The 17,266-nt window shown below is 30.0% G+C and overlaps 2 protein-coding genes across 2 annotated transcripts in view; both read left to right on the top strand.

Moving 5' to 3' along the window:
- Positions 1–1,377: 1,377 nt before the first annotated feature.
- LOC101496885 (synaptotagmin-2-like) lies at positions 1,378–8,392 on the top strand. The gene is made up of 12 exons (XM_004505734.4): positions 1,378–1,778; positions 1,867–1,965; positions 2,074–2,124; positions 2,238–2,361; positions 2,973–3,091; positions 3,175–3,276; positions 4,155–4,229; positions 5,151–5,227; positions 5,328–5,574; positions 5,647–5,997; positions 6,997–7,125; positions 8,022–8,392. Exons 1-12 carry the CDS (start codon positions 1,668–1,670, stop codon positions 8,148–8,150), a joined length of 1,614 nt encoding a protein of 537 aa, XP_004505791.1. The 5' UTR covers positions 1,378–1,667; the 3' UTR covers positions 8,151–8,392.
- A 4,939-nt stretch (positions 8,393–13,331) lies between these two features.
- LOC101496561 (L-ascorbate peroxidase 3) overlaps positions 13,332–17,266 on the top strand; it is a 5,293-nt gene continuing 1,358 nt past the window's right edge. The window contains exons 1-8 of the mRNA XM_004505733.4: positions 13,332–13,583; positions 13,764–13,888; positions 14,257–14,306; positions 15,880–15,945; positions 16,032–16,080; positions 16,742–16,824; positions 16,907–16,986; positions 17,122–17,224. Of these exons, the coding sequence (XP_004505790.1) occupies positions 13,468–13,583; positions 13,764–13,888; positions 14,257–14,306; positions 15,880–15,945; positions 16,032–16,080; positions 16,742–16,824; positions 16,907–16,986; positions 17,122–17,224 (672 nt within the window). The 5' untranslated portion in view covers positions 13,332–13,467. The remainder of the gene's footprint in view (positions 13,584–13,763; positions 13,889–14,256; positions 14,307–15,879; positions 15,946–16,031; positions 16,081–16,741; positions 16,825–16,906; positions 16,987–17,121; positions 17,225–17,266) is intronic.

Raw genomic sequence — 17,266 nt, 5'->3', positions numbered from 1 at the left:
ATTGACTAGTCAATTATAATATTACAATAAACAATATTGAATATCATTTTAAATATACATGGTGTAAAGGAAATCGTTGTGCAGACCGGATGAATTGAATATCATTTTAGTTGATGATAATTTTGGGATCTCATGCCCTAGACTTATTAGAGTTGCTTGTAAATTGTTTTTGTTCTTTTTTTTTCTAAGCCTTTAAGTCATCTCTTGTAATATATATATATATATATATATAAATTGTTGTCTTCAATATAATTGATAAAAAATTGTAATTTTTTATTTAAAATTACACAGTTGATAAATATAACAAATGTCTGGATAAATATTTGTTGGCCTTTTATTTTATTTTATTTTTGTCCAACTTCAAACATTTATAAAAAACATGAGATAAATATTTATCAGTAATAAATATAAGTAAAATATTTGACACCTAATAAAAAAAATGATATTGTTAGTCATAAAAAAACTTTTGATAGATATTTATCATTAATAAATATAAAAGAAAATAAATAATATTATTAAATATAAAAAATATTAAAAAAATATGTTATTAATAAATAAAATAAATTTTTTTATTTAAAATTTAGGCTAAATACCACTCGTGGTCCCTTAACTTAATTTGTTTCAGTACTTTATCTATTTTTTTTCGATTTGGTCATTTATTTTAATTTTAAGTGACAATTTGATATTTTATGTTTTAAAATGTCAATAATATTATCCTTATTTTTTGCAAAAATTCAAAAAATTCATAAAAAATTTCAAACAAAACTCATAAAACTAATTATCATCCTCAATATAATGTAATTTCATCAAATTCATAACTTAAATATTTAAATAAACTCATATTTTCATCTCCAACAACATCAAATAAAGAATGACAAATATGAGTTTATTTGAAAATTTGAGTTGCGAATTTGATTAAATTTGTTTTATATTACAAAATATAATTAATTTTATGGATTTTGTTTGAAAATTTTGATAAATTTTTGTAAAAAAATGATAACATTGTTGACGTTTTAAAACATAGAAAATTAAATTACCACTTAAAATAAAAATAAAAGACTAATAAAAAAATAAAGAACTAAAACATTAATTAAAATTAAATTAAAGAAATCAAATAGTATTTAGCCTAAAATTTAAGTAAGACACACGTAAAATATCAAATACTTATCACACTATTGGCATAACACGATTTTGTGTTTAGTTTTACAAAATAAAAATAAATAACAATAGTTTATATGTAGTTTGAGAGACATTTTGCGTTGTAATTTGAAATGGCATTTACCGTGCCGACAACTTCTAACGCTGGCCACGTCTACATTTTTTATAGAATAAAAATGATATAAAACAAAAATAATTATAAACATTTAGTTGATTAATCAGCATAGATACTTTGCTTTCTTCGTCGGTCAGTCGCTGTTGAATTTTGCTTCCCTCTTCAATTTCAGCCGTTTCATTCATTCCTCTGCCCCACCCAACCCTATCCAACCCCTAGATTTAAGGATAATAACATCACTCTCCCCTCATTTTACACATTAATAACACTCAATTCGTTTCTTTGCACTACCGTTTCACCATAGTAGTAGTAGTAACGATGCTGAAGTAAAAAATAGATCCCGATCTAGAAACTGTGTAAATCAAGTCAACTGTAGATTCAATTTCAGTCAGAGATGGGTTTTTTCAGTACTATTTTTGGGTTTTTCGGATTCGGAATTGGGATTTCCATTGGTCTCATCGCTGGCTATTTTCTTTTCATCTATTTTCAACCTACCGATGTTGAGGTATGTAGCTTGCCGCATGAATGATTCTTCATACATCACACTGAACATCCATTTTGTTACTTTTAACTGTGTTATATCGCTTATACAGGATCCTGAGATTAAGCCACTGGTCGATCAAGATGCTGAAACTTTGGAAGGAATGCTTCCTGAGATTCCAAACTGGATTAAAAATCCAGACTTTGATCGGGTAAATTTAAATTAACTAGTACTGCATAATAACTAAGCTACATTTTATTTGTGGGTTTTAGGATTTAGTCGCTGAACTTTCATTTTCTTTTTGATTTTGTTTTTCTAGGTTGATTGGCTTAACAAGTTTATAGAATTAATGTGGCCTTATCTTGATAAGGTATGTTGTTTTAATATGCTTCAACAACCCTTCTCAATTAGTAGCTGTTTTGCTTCTGCTTGTTCTGTTTTTTTGAATTATGTTTTTCCTTTTCTTTTCATTTTCATATTTAGGCAATTTGTAAGATGGCGAAGAACATTGCTAAACCCATAATTGAAGAGCAGATTCCAAAATATAAAATTGATTCCGTTGAGTTTCAAACACTCACTTTGGGGTCCCTACCCCCAACTTTTCAAGGTTTGTTGATCTTGACACATGCATTATTGGATAAGAGCCTTTTAATTGTCTGCACAAACACTTAGGATATTTTCAATGCATTTATAACTGGTAGCTCATTTCAGAGTCTCTTTTTTTTTTTGGGGTCAAATAGCCTAGTAACTAGACTTATGCACCAAGTGTGGAGAAGTGGGGAATCTCAGGTTCAAACCCGGACCCTTGCATCCTTGCAGTTACCAATTGATACATTTCACAGAGTCTTTTATTGTTTGTAAAGGAATGGATGTAACTTTTTGTAAATTCTCCTGTTAAATATTGAGGTTTGAAACTAAGATTTATCATTGTTGTACTTTTTTTGACATGGCCAAACGAATTCAAAGAAATTTCATGTGTTATAGGATGCATTACCCCATATGACCCTCTTTTGCGTCTTATTTTGTTACATGTGAGAGTGAAGCAATTGTTAAAAGTCGTATAAATTACTCTTTTTTGTCTTCATATCTGCTCACAAAGGGTTTATTGCACTTTTCCCACTTTTCTTTTTAATTTTTACACACAAAATTCATTTATGTCTTGATAACTTATTTGTGCTATTTTATGAATATTCTTAATACTTCCTGTCATATTCATAGGAATGAAAATTTATGTGACTGATGAGAAGGAGTTGATTATGGAGCCTTCTATAAAATGGGCTGGAAATCCTAATATCACTATTGCCGTTAAGGCATTTGGGTTGAAAGCAACCGTTCAGGTAACTTTGTTGTGTGCGTGTGTTAGTAGAGAAATGATAGATTTTTTCCATTTTTTTAAGCTGAAAGGTTTGTAGTTTTTCAGGTTGTGGATTTGCAAGTTTTTCTTTTGCCTCGCATTTCTTTGAAGCCTTTGGTTCCAAGCTTTCCTTGCTTTGCCAACATCTATGTGTCTCTCATGGAAAAGGTTGGTGACTGTTGAGCATGTTACTCGTAACACAACACACAAAAACTTACTTTGCTTGCCCACTTGAATTTGTAGTATAAGACAAATTAAGTAGAGTACTTGATAGTGTTTTGATGGTGGTTGTTAGCTTTATCCATGTTTTGAGCATATCCCGAGACCAAAAGAATAGTTTCTAGTTGAAATTAATGTTGATAGAAACCACTTACTGGATGATAGAAAATTTTAATCTTAATGGGAAGGAGGAGAGCTGGGATAGGCCTTTTCATTCTGACCTCTCTATGTACAGACACACAATACATGCCCTTCTTTCATGTAATACTTCTGTCTTCTTTTGTTGCATGGATATTTGAAATGCTATTTTGTTCTCATGAGGTCCTGAAATTTATGAGAATGTAGCTTTTAGGTCAGTAATTATTCTTAGGAATTAAGGACAGCTAAGCATCTGGAAATCACGTCCCTTATTTCACCGGCATACCCTTAGTGACATAGGTTACATTTGCATTAAAAAAAACTCATCAGAGTCATTGGTGATTAAGAAATTAAAATTTGACTTCCAAAATCTTTTGATTTCCTTCCTTATTAATAGTCTAACAACGTAAAATATAATTTTGTTGTTTTTGGGATGGGTTGCTTTTACTTATATGTAATCATTAAAATGATTCGCGATTGTAGGCATACTTTAGTCCATGCTTATGAAGATGGTATCTGAAGTTATTATAGTCATTTTTATGATAACTTTGATTATGCTGGACTTGTAATTTGCTACTTGATTTAATTTTGAATGTTTGAGAAAACCTTGGCACTTGTAATTATTTTGTGCGTAATACAATTAATATTTAATCTCCATCTCTTTGTTTTTATTGTACATTAACGTGCAGCCACATGTTGACTTTGGGCTAAAGCTTGTAGGGGCCGATCTTATGTCTATTCCTGGTGTCTACAGGATTGTTCAGGTATGCAACCTGTAACTTTTGATCTGTTTGTTTGATTCCCCCTCTGATCCTAATATTTGAGGCCTAAATTTGCTTAAATTCATCTTCCGCACTATAAGCGGGAGTGTCCACTGTCCTGCCTAATAGACAGTCTCCCATCCTAAAAATGAAACGTTGTTTGCTCAAGTGGATCTTATTTTGAAATGTGATATTTTCACTGGAAACCTTTGATTTATGTATGCAATGTTTATGCACAAAACATCATGCTTGAAGAAGGATGGAAGAATTATCATAAAATGATTTCTTGCATCCAACTGGAGTTGCTATATGTGTGTGACATATAGAAATTTGATTGCCAAAGAAATATAACCAATGTATTCTTGATTGAATTGACATGTATAGTAATAACATAAACACGATGAAATAAAAAATTTAGAGTTCTGAGGTTGAATGGTTTGTGGGCTTTTCAGCTGTTACTGAATAGTTCATCGAGGTATAGTTGTACGTGGTGTCAGGTGGATGTTTTCACCCTCTTTGCTAGAAGCCATCCATTTAGTTTAAGCTGGATGTTTTATCCTTCAGTAGAGTTAGAACTTAGAATCTTAAATTCATGCATTTGCTGGATTAGTTATAAAAATAACATTTGATTGCATGCATCTGTTGGACTGAAAGATTTTGATGGCCATTTTAATCTTTCATTCTCCAATACTACCTTGTTATGAAGTTTTATTATTGCAGAATAAAGCAAAACAGAAAATTAATGGTAATTTAGCATATATTACTTTTTCTTCGTTCTGGAATGTACATTTGTGGTTATGTAATAATAGAGAAACAAAATATTGCCCTTCGTAACATATATCCATGTCTTTGTCATTGTCTTTAGCTAGTATTGGTTTTATTCATTATTTATAGCTTTTAAACTAATTTAAAGTGTGTTTCCAGGAGCTTATCAAAAATCAGGTTGCAAACATGTATCTATGGCCCAAAACCCTGGAAGTTCAAATATTAGATCTGGCGAAGTATGTTCCTTCATTTTATAAAAAAATAATCTTCATGTTATAATGGTATGTTTACCTTTTAACTCATTTCTGTTTTTGTTACTTTTTTTTGGAATCTTAGAGCTATGAGGAGGCCTGTTGGAATTTTACATGTAAAGGTTTTGCATGCCATGAAGTTAAAGAAGAAAGATCTTCTTGGTGCATCTGATCCTTATGTGAAACTAAAGCTTACTGACGATAAGATGCCATCAAAAAAGACTACTGTGAAACACAAGAACTTAAATCCTGAATGGAATGAAGAATTTAATTTGGTAGTCAAAGATCCAGCGTCGCAGGTTTTACAGCTCAATGTTTATGACTGGGAACAGGTAAACCTCATGAGCTGCAAGGTTTATTCTTGTGATATCTGAACTAAATGTTGTTTTTATGTCTTTGCTAAGGTTGGGAAACATGACAAGATGGGTATGAATGTGATTCCTATAAAAGAAATTTCCCCTGATGAGCCTAAAAGTTTTACACTGGATCTTTTGAAAACTTTGGATCCCAATGACGTTCAAAATGAGAAATCGCGAGGACAGATTGTTGTGGAAGTGACTTATAAACCACTCAAGGAAGAGGAGATGGGCAAGGGCTTTGATGAGACACAGACAATACCAAAAGCTCCTGAAGGCACTCCAGCTGGTGGAGGTGTGCTTGTAGTTATAGTCCATGAAGCTCAAGATGTCGAAGGAAAGTACCACACCAATCCACATGTACGTCTTATTTTCAGAGGAGACGAGAAAAAGACTAAGGTACAATATCCCGAGAAATACCTACATTTCTTTTCTTTTCTTCAAGAATAAATAAAATATCAGGCTCTGTAACCTTTTCCATATATAATATATTGAAATGCCTCTTTACAAGCTGGGAATTTTTAATATGCCTCAACAGTTTCTAAAATTCTTTCCACTTAACTAATCACTGTAGGCCGACATTAATATATGCTACTTAAGAGAGGGTAGTTATGGGTATAGGCTCAAACTTGGCAAATCTTTTACGGAGCACAGTATCCCCCAAAAGCTTTTAACCAAGTGAGTTGAATGAAATAAAGGAGTGTCTTATTTGTGATAGAAAAATGTTACTCGTGCTTAAGGAAAAGTTTTGCCGGCTGTACAGTTGGCATGTTGTATGGAATCAAATGTGTACTCTAACAAGAAGTAAGCTCAGTGTTGCAGAATTAAGTAAATCATGAATCAGTGAATACACAAGACAAAATAGGATTGTGAATGAATGCATTAATGTAGCACAGTTTTGGAAAAGATAGTAGAATCTCACGTTAGATGGATATGGATCCTCTCTTTCCATCTCTTTCTATCACCCTCTCCATCCTCTCTATCTCTCTTCTTTGGTCTCTTTTTTACCCTTCAATTCTTTATTCTCTCTCATCCCTCCCTTTGTAATGTCAAGGAGAGGATCCAAATAGTCCATTTAGAGCTTGACTTGGAAATACTATAGGCCAAGTCATTAAGAAGGATTTTAATTTTAAATGGTTTGTTTAGATATGATTTATGATACTATAATAACTTAGTTTTGATGATTCATGCGGCTGAACTGACTTTGTGGGAAAAAGCTTTAATCGTGGTTATTGTTTGTGTATTAATACGTAAAAAAATAGAAAACAAGATATTGGATGTAACAAAGATAAACATGGATTAGAATGGTAGTGATAAATGTACGTTACATTCAGATCGAAATCTGTGTTTTTTTGTGTGTGTGTGAAATGCTAATGATACATTGGGTTACTACTACAGCGCATAAAAAAGAACAGAGATCCAAGATGGGAAGATGAGTTCCAATTTACAGTAGAGGAGCCTCCCACCAATGATAAACTACATGTGGAGGTCGTCAGCACTTCATCACGAAACCTGCTCCATCAAAAGGTACATAATTCTTAACAACTTTACCGTTCTAAATTTTGTAATGCTTTATAGTAACATGATTATGCCTTTTAGAAAGTTAAACCTAAGTGAAAGTTAGATTAGGGAACCTGAATTTGTTGAACAGAATTAAAGTACTAGTGGAATATTCACAACATTTAATGATTCAAAATCCAAATAATTAAAAATGTAGAAATTTGAATTACACTCCTCTTTTCAGGAGAAGTTTGAATTACACTCTCCTTCCTTAGGTTAAAATGAACACTACTGTTCTCTAGAAAGTAAATATGTGTTACGTTTTATACAAAAAACGTTTTAACCTATTTTAATATTGTCATAATTTATATTTTTTACTCACCGTCATTAATATATGATTTTGAACTCGTACTATCAACTATGGAATAATAAAAGTTAAGCAAAACTATTACGGTGATCCTTTAACTTAATTTAATGTTTCAAATAGTTTTTTTTTCCATGTCAAGTTAGTCCATTTTTCTTGTCATTTAGTCCTTTATATTTAAAAACGACAACAATGTTGTACCAAACTTCATTTTGTCTTTCCAAATCTTAATATGAACAATAAGAATTTCAAAATTAGTTAACAATAATATTGAAGATTGTAAAGTGAGAAAATATTTCACTGAAAGGATCATGTCAAGTTGTTTGCCACCATTAAAAAGTTCCTCTATGATATAAATAGTCAAAAATGGCAACTTCATTTAAACACTTGAATCTTAGCCTGACTTTGAAAATGAAGTGCTTTGCCCTAGATATATGGCAATTTTATTTTCTGTTTTCCCCTTTTATGCTAGTTGATATATGATTGTATTTATTCCGTAAAAAGAAAAAAATGATATCGATTGATTTTCATTTTTCTCTGGTTCTCCTTCCGGCATTAGGAATCACTGGGTTATATCAACATCAATCTTGGAGACGTTGTTTCTAACAAGAGAATCAATGAGAAGTACCATCTTATAGACTCCAAGAATGGTCGCATCCAGATAGAGTTGCAGTGGAGAACTTCATAAACAAACATGATGATAAAATCCCCAAAACCATTTCTTAAAATTTAGTCTTCCATGCGGTGTAACGGTGAGAAGGGCCTTTGTTGTATTTGTGTGAGTTAGATTGCTTTTATTTGTCAATCATGTACATGCCTGTCATAAAAAGGTTGAAATAGCAAAAGCACATATATGGTTTGATTTGGATATATATACCATATGACATGATCAAAGACGATATATAACAACGTTTTGGTCTCGTGGACAAAGTATTATGTTTTTTTAACTGAAAAATAACTCTTCTACTTGATTTAAATTTCTTTTAAAACTTTATCTTTTTCATTTTTCTCTATTTATTACCCATTATCATCACATTTTTTAGTCTTTTTATCTCTCATAAACAATCTTTATATTTGCTTAAATATCTTTGGCATTTGTCTAGTAGTGGTATCAGTACTGCCATGCTTAGGATAAACCTCCGCACACAATGGTTTGTCAGTCGCTTTTGAATTTGAATGAAATTATTTAACAAAATAGGTATTTCTATATTTAATTACTGATAAAGTAAAAATGTTTTATATAAATATTCAATTATATTTTACTGAGGGATATTTATGCAGTTATTTTAGAAAATATGATTCAATCTAGGTGTAATTTTTTTTTGTTAGCACAAGTTTTTTTTTAGTACTAACAATACATTTTCTAACACATTTTTTAATACACTTTTTGATTGATTGATATTCATATAAATTTTATTAAATCATAAGTCCTATGTGAATTTTAACCAATCAAATATATTGTTAAAAAAGTGTGTTGATAATGTTATTCAATATATTTTTCTTTTTTCAAAGGTTTATTGAACTTTTGTTTTTAATAAGTAACTATGAAACCATTTTCACAAGGGCGAACCAAAATAGTACCTTAAAAAAGTCAATTGTTAGTTATTCCGAACTATACAAAGGCACTCAGGAAAAAAAAAATTAACAAGATGAGTCTAGTTGATGGCATTAAATATCAATTAGTGTATTTCATCAATAAATAAATTAATAGAAAATGTAAATTAAAATAATTGATATTTTAATGATTATTGATATAGTTACCAATTAATAGAAAAATGTATATTAAAATAAATTTACGCATCTCCTTCTTCACATGTACTTGTTTAATATGATTATGCATATCATCTTCTAGGATGAATATTAATTGACAAGGTAGACCTTCTCAAGAGTTTATTTCTACTCGTAGACTTAGACAAAGTGATCTGTTGTCTTCGTATTTATTCGTCTTTACTATGGAGTATCTTAGTCATTGTATTTTGGATGTGGTTCAAAACGGTTCATGAAAGCCTATCAAGTTCGGACAATCTGACTCTTCAAACTTTCACTTGATGTTTGTTGATGATATTATCTTGATAACTGAAGCCTCCATTGATCAAACAAACATGATTAAAGATATTCTTAATACTTTTTGCTCCTACTCTGGCCAATAAGTTAGTGCTCCCAAATCTAAGGTTTTCTTCTCAAGACTAGGCACGTCATGTAAAGTTTTATTACTACTATCTTGAATATTGATGCTACTAAAGACTTTGGGAAGTACGTTGGTATCCCTATAATCACTAGTAGAAAAGAAAAATCTTCTTATGCTTTCATTGTTGATAGAATTAAGAATAAACTATTTGGGTGGAAAGCTAATAATTTGTTTATGGTTGGTCGTATCACTTTAGCTCAGTGTTGCATTATGAGCATTCCTAACTACATGATGCAATCTACTGTTATTCATATTTCTGTGTGTAATGAGGTTGAGAGACTTTGTAGAAATCTTATTTGGGGTTTTAGTGTAAATAGTAAGAAATGTCATCTAGTTTCTTGATCTACCATTTACACAAGAAGAAGGAGTCTTGGTTTTTGTAGCATGAGAATGGTGCAGGCTAGCTATATGATAAAGTTGAGGTGGAATATGATGTCAATCAAGATATCATCTAGGTTTATATCATACACTCAAAATATAATTGCGGTTACTTAATTGGACTGCTCATTCAAAGTGAAACTAAAACTTTTTATATCTCGAGAGAAATTATCAAATATTAGTCTAAAGTGAAAAATGATATTTCTTGGATTATTAGAAATTATCACTCTATTATATTTTGCCTTGATGATTGGGTACCGAGAGTTGGTGAATTATGCGATCATGCAATAGCCATCCTTCCATATGTTGTGAACTTTCATGTTAGTGATTATGAGAATGGATGGAATTGGTATGTGATCAATTAGTCTCTTTCTAATAATATTTGTACAAGAAGTCATCTCTCTTGTAGATTGTGAGGAATGAAGTTATGTTGTTAATCACGTTTATCATGAGATTAATTGATGTGCAGATAAAGTAGTTAACCTTAATCTCAGCTAGAACTTTAGTATTGTTGATCTACCTACTCCTCATTCTAATCTATTAATTCTCTTTGATGATAATTGTAGAGGGATGTCTTCCCTTTTTCTTTAAGTTTTCTTTATACAGACTCTTATGAAGGGAATACATGATATGTCAAGATGATAAAATATATTTAAATGATTGTATATAATTTTTTATGACTTCTACCTTCAATTATTAATTTTATTATTTAAATATACCGAAGTCTAAGTTTAAAAAAAACATTTTGATGTGAGCATAGTTTTTTTTTGTTACAAAAATAAAATTATCACTATTGACATAAAAAAAATATCACTACATAGAACGAATTCTAAATACATGGTTAAGATTTCTATTAAAAAATACTAGGTTAAGAAAATTATTGTACACGAACAAATAAACAAATTGAGCATTTATTTGATGGTGATGTTTTTAAGATAAACAAAATAGTAATTTTTTTTAAGGATTATATAATATTTTGTCTATTTAATAGAACAACAATCTAATATTTTGACGTTTTTTATAATTAGTTAAATTTTTTGGATTTAAATTTATCGATTGTATAAGATATATATAGAATATATATACGACATAAATTTTATAAAATTTTAATACTATTTAATACTTTGTTTAATTCAACGTATAATATATTTTTTAAATACAAGTAAAATATTAACTATAAAATTTGATAGTTACACATATTATTATTTTTTTAATAATTTTTGGTATACATGGTCGGTAAGGTAATATAAAACATTGAACACATGAATATTTAAAATTTAATGTCTATAAAGAGTTAGTAGTAGAATAATTAAAACAAATGTTATTTTTGAAGTTAACATATATTCACTCAATTTATCAATGTTATATATTTTTAAGTTATTAAATTTAACATATTTATGTCAATGTTAAAATAAAACAAAAAATGTAAACACATCTTTTATTTCGATCATCTACATGTATATTTTTAAAAATTATTAATTTAAGATTAAATTAATATTTATTTTTATACTTATAACATAATATTTGTGATATATATATATATATATATATATAAATAAAAGTTTATACTAATAATCATTGAAATATAAATTATTAATCACTTTAGTGTACTGTAATTTAGTGGTTAAAAAATTACTTCGAAGTGATTAATGTAATATATTTTAATAATTGGTGATATATATTTAATAGTGTTTAAAAGTATATATTTTATTTTAGTGTTTAATGAAATATTTAAAGTGGTTGACAATATAAATATTTATATTGTGTTAAAAATAATACAAAAAGTAAAAAGAACAATACCATACACTGTGTTGTATTAAAAATGTGTTTCAAACTGATGTTTTTTATTTTTTTTCATTGATGTAGCAGCAAATTACAAAAGTGGACAAATGAGTCTATCTATTTAATGCAGTATTAAGTATTTTTTTGACTAAAATCATGCATCGGTAAGTTGAAGGTGTTATTTCTTATGTTGTCTTTCACTCTAAACATTTTTCAAACATTAAAGTGCATCGATATTCGTGTTCTTCTATTCACTCCACCGCTCGATGCTTTAGTTCATACAAAAAAAAGCAATAGTGATACCGTGGTTGAACTTTTTTGGAATATATATATTGGGGATATGAATTACTCTATTTAATAATTTATTTATTATAAACGATTATTTTTATTGATTCAATCATGAAATTAAATATTTTTATTAAATAGATTAATTTTATAAATTTTCTTTTATAAAATTTTAAAATTTGTTTGAAATTTATTAAATACTTTTAAATAAATGCATAATAATTTTTTTAAAAATATAAATAAATATTAATAATTAGATTATATAACTACAAATTTTAAATTTATATAAAATTTTATATACTTGATTATTAATATATTATGTCAATAATTAAAAGTTAAATTTATGAAATTCATTGTTTAAATAGATCCCCACTATATATATAATTATGTTTTAGGAATTTGTTAATTTACATCCATCTTTTTTTATGAATGTGTAAGTTATCAATCACACATTTTTATTTGGACAAAAAACTACTCTTTACTAATAAAAATTAAAGGGTGATTTTGTAAATTTTATTTTAATTATAAATGATTAAAATAGATGTAAATTATTAATCTACACCTTTTAATTTTTAAGTGTACATTGATAACATATGCACATGTCATTTGAACAAAAAATAATATTCTTTATTATTTTAAATAAGTAAAATTAAAAGATAATTTTGTAAATTTTATTTTACAAAGTAAATTAAAAAAATTAAAAAATATAAATTACATTTTTAGCCTTCAATGATGTAATTTTTTAAAGAGATGATAGAACTCTTTTTTCCAAAACAAAAAAGTGCATATCGCTAATTTACACAAATTAAAAAATAATTAGATGTAAATTGGAAAATGCCTATTTTTTTTTTAATCTAGCGTATATAAATTTTTATAAGAACGTATTCAAAACAATTTTCATTCTAAATAATTTTTAATTATGTTTAGATTTTATTTATTTACAAAAATTGTAATAAACATATAAAAACTTTAAAAAATAATAATAATTAAAAAAAAACCGTAAGAAACAAAGTCTATGTTAGACTTGTTGTATATATTTTGCAAGAATAGTTGTTAATATTTGTCTAATAATAATTTTAAATTCTAATTCCCCTATTCAATCCAAATAAAAAATAAAAAAATGAGTACACTAGTTTGCTTGTGTCGTAGTACTTGCAAGATGGGTGATGGTGGGTCTGTTGTGATGAGCATGTGAGCCCATAAACAACGCCACGTGGCAATAGAGTAATGCGAAGCACGGGAATATGTAATTGGAACCACCAAACCAACCCACTTTCACTTATCCATTTCCATTCCATACACAATCGCAGTGCAGCAACTGGCGTCTTTAGTTTTCTCCGCCTAACAAATCAAAACAGTTATTCCGTTGAGAATGGCGTTACCGGTGGTTGTAGATGCAGAATACCTCAAAGAGATCGACAAGGCTCGCCGCGATCTCCGCGCACTTATCGCCAACAGAAACTGCGCTCCTATCATGCTTCGCTTAGCGTAACTTCTTCTCCTTCAATCAACCAATTTCTCTTCATTCTCAGATTTCATTGTTTTCACGATTTTTATTTTTTACTCTGTTCGTTAATTACACGGTCAACACTTCGATCGTGCGGTGCAATTTTGTTACTACTATATTATTTTATTTCGATCTTTGATTATTTTCTTAATCCGATGCAGGTGGCACGATGCGGGCACTTATGATGCTAAAACGAAGACCGGTGGACCTAATGCTTCTATACGCAACGAGGAAGAGTTTTCTCACGATGCTAACAATGGATTGAAGAAGGCTATTGATTTCTGTGGTTTGTTATTCACTCTTACTTATATTTCTTTAAATTATAATTCAACGATTACTTATTGGTTTCTATGTGCATATACTTGGACTTGGTGTTATTTCAGTGTTAAATTAATAACATGACATGTAGGCTTGATTTTGATTTATAGAGTTTCATGGATTTTCATTTTATTAGAATACAATCAATTCTATTATAAATAAATAAATAAATAGAAAAGAATTATTGTAAAAAAATAATAATCAATTCCAGTTTCCGATTATTTATCTTTCCTAGGAAGCTTTTTGTCGTTGTAAAAATAGTATGAATATTTGTTGGTTGAAACAATGTCGGTGTCGTTGTCTTTCTTAGAGTTGTCTTGTTTTTTCATGTTACAGAGGAAGTGAAGGCAAAACATCCTAAGATATCATATGCAGACCTTTATCAGGTGATCATTTCTCATCATTCAGTTGTTATGAAAATCTGCAATGAATTCAATAATTTTGTGGTTAAGTCGTTTGGTAGAAATTGTAGAATAGGGTCAACGACTTTCAATTTTGTCTGGACTCTGGAGTGTGCAACATAATCGATGGATGAAATTATTTATCTTATTCCTATTGCGAGGCTCCTTTTTTCTGCTTCTTGCAACTCAAATTATTCTCTTTATACATTGTTTGTGATTCTGTACAGTCAGAAATTAGGACGCTGCTTTGCTTAGGGTTTTTCCTACAGTGTTAGGTGGAACTTGTTTATCCAGTTCTTGTTTCTATTTTGCTACTTGATCATGGTTGAATCTCATTATTAGGTGATGTATGAATCTGGAAGTTACATATATAACATGCCCTTAGATTAAGTGCCCTGTTATACCCAAGGCCTTTCCTCCCATGATGCATGACAATTCCGAACTTTAATCGTTGAGTATTGCGCTTGCAAAGAGATTGTCTAGTTTTACTTAGTTAATCAGCTCGTCTTGTCTTGGTTGTTCTGTTTCTTTTTCTCTTTCTCTTTTCTCTTGTAGGATGATATGTTATCTTTTTTTCTTTCCTTGTACTTGTTTATCTCTAGTCTCTATAAACCCTCTTTTCTATCCAAAGAAGAAACAAAGTTGGTTATTTTATTCAATTACTACTTTCAGGCTTGGTTATGTTGGCCTAATGTCGTAATACTTTATGTGTGAGATTCCAAGATTTTCGACAAAGTTGTAAAGGTTTATGCCATGCCTTGACTTTGGATAAGGGGGATTATTCTGTGATGAACCATTTTAAGGGGGATTATTCTGTGATGAACCATTTTAAGGGGGATTATTCTGTGATGAACCATTTTAAGGGGGATTATTCTGTGATGAACCATTTTAAGGGGGAAAACTAACTTATTCGCTCTTTACAAACTTTTATTTTCTGAACTCTTTACTTGGTTGGTTGTTTTATGTGAATTGAGAGAACATATGCATTTTTAGTATATGAAGATTACAGCAGCACCTTGTTCTCTTAAACAAATTTGGGCAACGTCTAGTCTCAATCATTAGAATGACACTGATGACCTCTGAAGCAATTACAGAAGTACACTTCAACTTTGATAGTTAAGAAATGTATAATGTGAAGCTCGAGTTCCTGTGGAAGCTAATGGGTTGTGTTTCAAGTTTCATCAACTTAGCTTTTTACCTAGTTGAGGTGTACTTCTTTTGTGACTAGTTTTCGACATGCCTCCGACCTTAATGCCTAATATTTCTACAATGAAGTTGAACGCCGTTTGATTTTCATGTATAGTAATTTAAAGATTTGCCAGTGTTGGGAATTTAATTTTTGAAAATATAAGAGTCCCTTAATTACTGTATAAGTTTCTATCGAATAAATACATTTATTGGATTTTCTTGTATATCACATACAATCATATACTGTTTAAATTCAGTACATATTAACTCCAGATTTTATATGAATTCGTTAGTGATGAAGAACTAAACCAGCTGCCACATAGATTATGTGAATCTGAACAAAAATTATTTCTTTCCCTTGTACTTCCAGCTTGCAGGTGTTGTTGCAGTTGAGGTTACTGGGGGACCCACAGTCGATTTCACTCCTGGAAGAAGGGTATGTTGTGCCATACCTTTTATTAGCAAATTTGCTGTTGTGAAATCCCTGAATTTCACCGTTCTGTAATTTTCTATCTCATGTAGGATTCAAAAGTTAGTACCAGAGAAGGGAGGCTTCCTGATGCTAAACAAGGTGAGATTCTAATTTTTTATCAGTGGTATAGCAATTTCGTTCACTTGGGCTCAGTGTTGTCAAATAGCGGTGATAGCAGCACTATAGATTGTGGATATCGATGAATCCTCTATGAAAACCGCAACGCTATCCTAGTTTCGCTATTAGGACAATAGCAGCCGATAATCCAATTACTGAAAGCGGAAATAGTGGCAATAGTGGAAAAAATAGAAATTTTTGGTTTTTTAAAAATAATAAAACTGAAGATTTTGCATGAAGTGTCAAACATGGCCTATTTATTTTTATAATAGAAATCTAAAGAGTTAGTGAGTATTGCTCCTATATTTACTGTAATATGCATATCTTTAAATATATAAGCTATGCTATGGCTCGGTTCCCTTTTTTATTTGTATGCAACATGTCTTTTTTTTTTAATAAATATAATTGACTTATTTCAACCTTTATGCGGCCTCCGCTATTTGACCGCAACGCTATCTGCTAGTTCACATTGCAGATTTTTGGTATTTCACTATTTTTCTGCAATATGCCATTGATAACATTGCTTGGACTTGGTATATATCTTACCATTGCCCGTGAAAGTTTTTTTCCCCTCTGAATTCCCTTCACATCGAGGTTTAGAATGTAATATGAAAACATATAAACATTTCAATGCTGTTGGTAGGTGTGCCGCATCTTCGTGATATCTTTTATCGTATGGGCTTGACTGACAAGGATATTGTTGCACTGTCTGGGGCACATACACTGGTGATTCTCCTTTCAGATATATCTTTTTAGTACTTGCTGTAAATATGGCCAAAAATTCATATTTTGTTTTCCGTGTTAAAAGGGGAGAGCACATCCAGAGAGATCAGGGTTTGATGGCCCTTGGACAGAGGACCCTCTGAAGTTTGATAACTCATACTTTGTGTAAGACTTATGTTGTTTGCATTATTATTCATTTTTTGCCTTATTTTCAAGGACATTTGTAGACTTTAAGCTTTGCCTTCCAACATGATAAGAGCTTGATTTTTATTTACTGTTAAATATCGTTGTTAATATCAGGGGACTTTTGAAAGAAGATGCCACTGGACTGCTTAAACTTCCAACAGACATGGCTTTATTGGATGATCCTGAATTTCTCAAATATGTTGAGCTGTATGCAAAGGTAATTGGGATTGTTTAATTAAAATACATGTGTATAATTCCT

This window comes from Cicer arietinum, chromosome 6, assembly GCF_000331145.2.
Source record: "Cicer arietinum cultivar CDC Frontier isolate Library 1 chromosome 6, Cicar.CDCFrontier_v2.0, whole genome shotgun sequence".
In the NCBI taxonomy this organism is placed as follows: domain Eukaryota; kingdom Viridiplantae; phylum Streptophyta; class Magnoliopsida; order Fabales; family Fabaceae; genus Cicer; species Cicer arietinum.
This window is presented reverse-complemented; position numbering and strand designations above follow the sequence as displayed.

Coding starts and splice junctions, on each gene's coding strand:
- LOC101496885 (XM_004505734.4), top strand. CDS start 1,668: ATGGGTTTTTTCAGTACTATTTTTGGGTTTTTCGGATTCGGAATTGGG. Junction 1,779..1,866: donor TTCAACCTACCGATGTTGAG/GTATGTAGCTTG, acceptor TCGCTTATACAG/GATCCTGAGATTAAGCCACT. Junction 4,230..5,150: donor GTGTCTACAGGATTGTTCAG/GTATGCAACCTG, acceptor GTGTGTTTCCAG/GAGCTTATCAAAAATCAGGT.